General features: G+C 35.9%; 1 protein-coding gene across 3 annotated transcripts; it reads right to left on the reverse strand.

The window, feature by feature from the left end:
- Positions 1 to 316: 316 nt before the first annotated feature.
- LOC107618628 (uncharacterized) lies at positions 317 to 6,475 on the reverse strand. Of its 3 annotated transcripts, XM_016320740.3 has the most exons (7): positions 6,206 to 6,475; positions 5,730 to 5,829; positions 3,038 to 3,133; positions 2,887 to 2,939; positions 1,863 to 1,911; positions 1,089 to 1,136; positions 317 to 484 (listed from the first exon to the last, which is right to left on the reverse strand). In XM_016320740.3, the coding sequence occupies exons 1-7, from the start codon at positions 6,436 to 6,438 to the stop codon at positions 407 to 409; spliced, it is 657 nt and encodes a 218-aa protein (XP_016176226.1). In that variant the 5' UTR covers positions 6,439 to 6,475; the 3' UTR covers positions 317 to 406. The 3 variants fall into 3 exon arrangements, with proteins under 3 accessions (XP_016176226.1, XP_020966349.1, XP_016176225.1); XM_021110690.2 differs by lacking the exon at positions 1,089 to 1,136; XM_016320739.3 differs by lacking the exons at positions 317 to 484; positions 1,089 to 1,136 and adding an exon at positions 1,491 to 1,766.
- Between the last annotated feature and the right edge of the window lie 659 nt (positions 6,476 to 7,134).

A 7,134-nucleotide genomic window follows, 5' to 3' on the forward strand; every position in this document is an offset into this window, starting at 1 on the left:
CTTCAATATGAATAGGAGTATAACCTAATCTGTTCCAAAAGACAGCCATCTTTTGGAAAGCACAACGAGTCTCTAAAATGATAAAAACGTACGGATGAAAATTCTTTACCAATTGTTTCAGATGCACCCGAGCCAACTTATTTCCAGCTCCTCTCACATTCCAAGCTATAATGTTTGCACAATCCATATTAAAGTTTGAAATACCCTAAAGAACAACGCTGGTTTTGCGGATTTCACAACAGTATTTTGATATTATTACGTTTGAAGCCTTTATTTGGCATTAAGACCATAATTTCAATGAGTTAGCACAGCCATGGAAAAATGAAAACAATGTATGCACATTTATATATGCAAAATTTTAAGTTTAGTCCCGTTCTAAAAATCAGCTACAACAATAATAATAAAATCAGGTGTAGGTTTTTGCAAATCTAGCAAATTGTTCCAGACCACGTTCAAGCAAATTTGCAAGAAAAGGTTGTAGTGCCTGCAACATATTATCATGAAAATGTAAAGAAATCAGAAAGGGTTACCAAAACGGATTCAAAACTGCAAAAGGAGAGAATCTAAGAGGAGGAAAATAAACGATCCGGCAATTTAAATAACCAGATCAAACAACTCTTCCCACAATCCGTCACACATTCCGGTTGTCTAATCTTTGCACGGCTGTGTGGAGTGCATTCCCATCACAGTGCATGCAAAGTCCGGTTGTCTGATTGCATAGTCGTGTTATGAGTTGTCAATTTGGTTCTCAAACCCAGTCGTAGAAATAACATTTTTGAGGAGCAAGGGGCATTAAAGCAAAATGGAAAAATTTTGCACCCAAAGGATGTAATATAGGCAGTCCAACTTGATAATTATACCAGTGGCTGATTCTACAGCTTAAACCCATGACCTTGAAATCACACGGAGATAACTCAACCGTTACTCCAAGACTCCCCTTCATTTTTGAGAAGATGGGCAAAAAAAGATTATTAAACTATTTTTATGCACCATCACCTAATTTTCCTAGCATAATTGACTTTTATTAAGGCTTTTTTGTCAAATGAAGAAATTGAAACATTTCATTCTATTAATGCGTAATCACTCACCGAAGCCACCGGAGCTAAAAGTTGGGGGACTTCATACGAGACCGTAAGCTATAAAGGACAAACGGAGAGTAGTTAGCGCTTGACTAAACTGGAGAACAATTTAAATTTCTTAGCTCCTTGCTAGAAGTAAGAAACGTGGAAATCGTGTTGATAGGGCAAAAGAGAATATAAAGATATTTTGAGTAAATTATTGCATGCACATGGCACAATGTGGTGATATACTTTTATTCTTTTGACAAAACACTGCATGATGAGACCTAAAGTTGGCATTAGTGTACCAAGAATCCTTTTAATAATATATTTGATTTATGGCATCCGAAAATGAGGTTCTGCAAAAATACTCAGATATGGAATAATGGCAAAACTGAGTTGTTATAAAAAGATAAAAGAACAGACATAACGTCTTATGCAAGGGCCGAGAAATTTTAATGACATGAAATTATCCCAGTGTAACAGTAAGCACAAACTCATGATCTTTTTTCACATGTACAGAAAAAGAAAAATCACCCACTACACCTAAAAAACTCGATTTGTTTGATAAATCTTCCAAAATGTAGGTAACTTTTGATAGGGCACTATGATCCTTCTTTCATAGATAATTTCGGATTTTTGCTCTTTTATGGGTAATTTTGCAACGACGTGATCTTTTATGGACATTTTAGTACTTGAATCTATAACCTATAATTTATATACATGATTAGATAAATGTGCAAAATTCTGGAGTTCAAGTTAACAGTGGTAAAATATGCAGACTTATTTTGGAGAAGTCCTTACTTCAATTACACATGATGATGTGCCCTTTGGATAGAATCGAACAGCACCTCTGCCACATGAAAACCAAGCAGTTAAAAGTTGAATAGACACATGTAAAATTGGGTCTATGATAGCCACAACTCAATTTAATTTTGTTTCGGTGATACAAAAGTAAATTACACAACATGGTGCAACATATGTTCTAATTAGCAGGAATTCTTTAACAAGACAGAAAAATTGCATTCCACGTACATTGTGAGACATGTCTGGCGAAAGTGTTGGTCCAGGCAAATATGACCATGGCAATATTATTGGCTAATGTTCGAAAACGGTCTCGAGACACAAGTACAGAAAGACAGACATAAGTAGAGGTGTGTTTCATACTATTATCTATCTTTACATTTTGGTAGGACAGAGATTTTCTGTTTGAAACCAAAAAATTTATGTATCTGTACATGACTCAACTAAGTGACTAACAATCAAATTCATATGCTCATTGTCTTTATATTTATGTCAAAAACAATTTCCAAACACTACCCTTAGGGTGTGTTTACGAGTTTAGTCTATGAGGGTTTTCGAGGGGAGGAAAATGCTTTGGACGGTTAGAGCTTAGTTATTCGAATGGCAAGGATTTTGGACGTTTTTCGTAACCTTCCGAACCAGTCATTTTAGTCTATGACGTTCACTATGCATGACTCCTCTCCATTTTTAGAAGTATATGCTAAATTATTAAGCTCCCTTAATTTTAAAGTTATATGACACTGGCTCATAAAATTGGACGAGATTAGTTAGACATGACTGCGAGTGTTGATCTTAGGGAGACCTTTCCCTAAAAGTATAGGCATAAAATCTACATGATATAGAAAGTTCTTCTGATTAAGCATAAGCAAGTGTAACCTAATGGTGCAAATAATATTATGTTGACTTTTTAAGGAAAATTTTCCCGGAAGCATTGTGAAGCCAAACAGACGAATAGTTCAATATCATATAAAAGACAATCAATAACATATCACTAACTTCTCAGAATATGTCCTTTGTAAGTTACCTGTTTGGAAGACCTTCCAGCGATCGCCAATGGATTTTCTGATTTGGAATGGGCTGCAAGAAGGTAAAAGTAAACATAAATCAGAACTTTTGAGAAAAAAGTAAATGCCATATATTTGAAAGAAGCTAGGATATTAGACTAGAGATCTTTCCTGCATATTACGAGCAAGCCAAGAGAATTCAATGTCACGACCAAATGCCTTATAATTCAACGACCATCTTGACAGGTCAGGTTTGTCAGGCAATATCTGTTAAATGGATTAAACATTAAATTAAGAAATTAAAAGACGAAATATATCTTTTATGCTTGTTTGAAGAGAAATTTCAGGGCTTTAAAATTTGTTGGCAAAACTTGGATCCAAAGAAGCGATACATTAATGCTGATCCCAACTGTACCACCTGCTGTAACAACCAGGACGGGATCCATGGATTCCAAACAAACCAGTCGAATGCTCGCTTTAGCAAAGCAAAAACTATATCTTCTTTGTTAAATTTAGCAGGCGAAAAGGCATGAATCAAACAGTTCCTTATTAAGAAAAGATCAAACACCTCCAGAATATATTCAGATTTATTATGTTGCTAAGAAAGTATAAGGACATGCTATCTGAAAAGTGCACAGGCATAAGTGAACAGAGATATTTCCTAATCAGTCCCAATTCCAGCCTACCTAAAGTGAGAGGAAGTGCATGGATTAATGCCACAATTTATTAATACAAAAGCTCATGAGAAGAGCCAAAATGAAAAACACTAGTCTATTGGATAAGAGAGCTACATAGCTAAAGTAACTCAAGTTACATTTTTATACTTGACCCTCCTCATGAGGTATGGTATGCTACCTTACTCACTCAGACCTTGGTCTCTGCCCACTCATGATCCCTGTCCCCAACCACCACAAATACTGATCCCTCTTAGTATCACCACTGATCATCTCAATTCCTAACTACCAACAGTTGCCACTCCTATCCCTCTATAGCATCATCTGCCGCTACCTACTCTTAAGGTGATTTCAACTTCTTCCCTTCCCCGTAATAGTACTATGCAGTTCGTTGCCTCAACATTAGCTTGCATAACAATGGACTTCTTTTTGTTCAGATGTGGAAGTAATTCTCAGTTATGTAGGTGTGCCCCTTTGATTGTGTTTGTCCGACAAAGTTCTAAAATCTGACAACCAAATACAGGGGTAAATACCCTTTTCGGCCCCTGACTTTTTACCCATGAGACATAGTGCACCCTAATCATCCTTAAACCTCATCTAGGCCCTCATCCACTAACAAAAATAGATATGATGACCCTGCAACTGGATGACAACCGGTTGCCACTTGCCAGTCTGACGTGTCAGATTGAGGTTAAGGTGTCAAAATATCAGTGTCAGGTGTCAGTTCCTTTGGTTGGAGGGACTAAAAACCCCTTCTTTAACATCTTCCTCTTCTTCTTCATCTTCCTTCTCTTCCTCTTTTTCCGCTTCTTCAAAACCATTATCAATGGCTTTTCCCTCTTCTTCAGAGCCATCATCAATGGCTACCCACAAACCAGAAAAGAACCCCATCATCAATGGCTACCCACAAACCAGAAAAGAACCCCCTGAAAACCCGCACAAAACCACAAAACCCAAGTTCGTGCCTGCATCGAAAACGAATCCAAGTTCATGACTTTTCTTTCCCCACACCCTAACATTGTTTAGAATTTTGGAGCCTATGAGGATTCTGATTCTCTCTCCATCATCGCTGAGCTTTGCGAACAAGAAACCCTATTCAACCAAATTCCTGATCGACCTTTCTTAGAGATAGAAGCTGCTGCAAGCTTTGCGAACAAGAAACCCTAGCACACAAGGATGATTTGCAAGGATCCTTGAAGGAGAATTTCAGCAGAGCAATCTTCAAGTAAGTTTTTAACTTCTCTTTTTTTTTATTCATGATTATTAAGTTTTTGTAAACTTATATTTTTGTTCCTGGAGATTTACCTAATGGCGGTACTGAGCCTGGTGGTGTCCATGGCGGAGGAGAGATTTGGATGGGAGGCGACTCAGATTGGGCACGGCATCATGGCAGGGAGGAGGATGTGCACGTGGTTGCTGTCGGGGATGTTCATGGCAGTTTTGGCACTAATCCGATGGAAGGTGGTTTAGGGGGGTTGTGGTTTAGGGCGAGAAGGCGAAGAGGAGGAGGAAGAGAGAACTACAGTGGTAGTGGTGAAGGTGAAGCTCGACGATGATGGTGATGGTGATGGTGATGGAGATGTGAAGAGAATGGAGAAGAAGAAGAGGAAGAAAATAGAGAAGAGGAGGAGGATCAAGAAGAAGAAGAAGAAGAAGAAGAAGAAGAAGAAGAAGAGGAAGATGTTAAAGAGGGGGTTTTTAGTCCCTCTAGCACTGATATTTTGACACCTCAGTCTCAATCTAACACGTCAAAATGGCAACCGGTTGTTAACCGGTTGCAGGGGTCGTCTTGTCTATATATGTTAGTGGATGAGGGTCTGGATGAGGTTTAAGGATGATTAGGGTGCGCTATGTCTCACGAGAAAAAGATCCGGGCTGGAAAGGGTATTTACCCAAATACAGGTAATGTAGTTTCCCTAGGATTAGCTATACAGTTGACTCGGCACATTTAACTAACGCTATTTATAGCCCTTTCCTTGCTACCTCCCTTTGCATCAGCTAGCTCTTGATTTATGGCAGCAGTTGTTATGACCTCATGAAGAGAACCAAACTTCTATAACATATTCAAATGGGACAGATCATGATACCATAAGGTAAAAGACTTAATTGTTTTAGGATAGGTCATGCTAAATTGTTAACTCTAGAGAATTGCTTCATACAATTAAGGGTAAGCAGGACAGCAAGCACACCTTAACAGAGGAAATAAAGGGCATCCAATTAGGAATGGCTTCGCGATCCGAATAACAAGCATAGGCGACCGAGACCGGCACATCGACCTCCGTCTTAACCCTGCAGTTAGCAACATTCTATTTTAACCGAAAGTGGGAAGCTGTGGATGGTTCAGCTAGAAGATTTCAATTCCATGCACAAGTGCTAAACGCACAGACGAATAGAATAACACAAAAAATGTACTGAATCACTAACAATGGAATCATCATCTAATTCTACAATGAACAAACTGCGAAAACCCCATAAAAGTGAGAAAACACCACCAATAGTGGGAAATTAGTAAACCATTCCGAATTGAATCATAGCAACTGTCAAAATTTTGACTAATTTTAAATTACTTTCTGGTTGAAAGAAATAATGAGAAAATATATACGAAAACGTTGTGAATAATTTGGAAAGAGAAAGTAGTGAGGGAAATAGAGAGAAAGAGAGTTACGTGCAGTCCTGCCACTCCATGACAGGGGAAAATCGCTTGAATCCATGGAAGGGAGTAGAGGAAGCTCGCTTGGAAGGAGCGTTGGTGAGCCTGAAGAATGAGTGGTTCAACGATTGAGGTGTAGAGGAGAAGGTTCTGGTTCTGGTTCTGAATCTTGTTCTGGTTGTTGTATTTGAAGATGAAAAGTGTGGTGTGGTTGAAATGGAACCTATGAGAGTCGCAGTTGAAGACATGGTCTTGCTGCTCTTACGCTGATGAGTATGCGACTCTCTTGTGTCATGTGATTTTTATTTATTTATTTATTGATAAATATTCACGAACTAATAAATTTTATTATTTTTAATTATTAATTTATATTTTTAAATATTAATAATTAACTAATAATAAAAAATTTTTTAAAGATTTTAATATTTTTTAAGATCAACTATTTTTAATATTTTTAATTAATTCATTTAATTAGTATAAATATTAAATTATTTTTAATAAATAAATTTTATTAATTTATATATATAAATTTTAAAAAATATAAATATAAATCGATTTGGATATACAAATTTTGATAAATAATAATAATATTTCTAACATAGTACTATTTTTATTTATTTATTTATTTATTATTATTTATTATTTATTATTTATTAGATTATCTATAAATCTGATGTGAATAAATAGTTATTTTTTATCATAAAAGATTGATTGGCAATACTAATTATCACTAATTTAAGTTAATTTTATAACCATGAAAGATTTGTCTTGTTTGACATTTTTAACCAAATTATTTTTTTATATAAAAAATTTTATAAATATATATAAATATATATATGATAAATAATAATATTTCTAATAATGACGTAGTACTATTCTTATTTATTTATTTATTAGTTATTATTTATTAGATCATCCATAAATTTGATGTGAATAAATAGTCA

This window comes from Arachis ipaensis, chromosome B9 (genome assembly GCF_059453495.1).
Source record: "Arachis ipaensis isolate K30076 ecotype BB chromosome B9, ASM5945349v1, whole genome shotgun sequence".
Classification (NCBI taxonomy): Eukaryota; Viridiplantae; Streptophyta; class Magnoliopsida; order Fabales; family Fabaceae; genus Arachis; species Arachis ipaensis.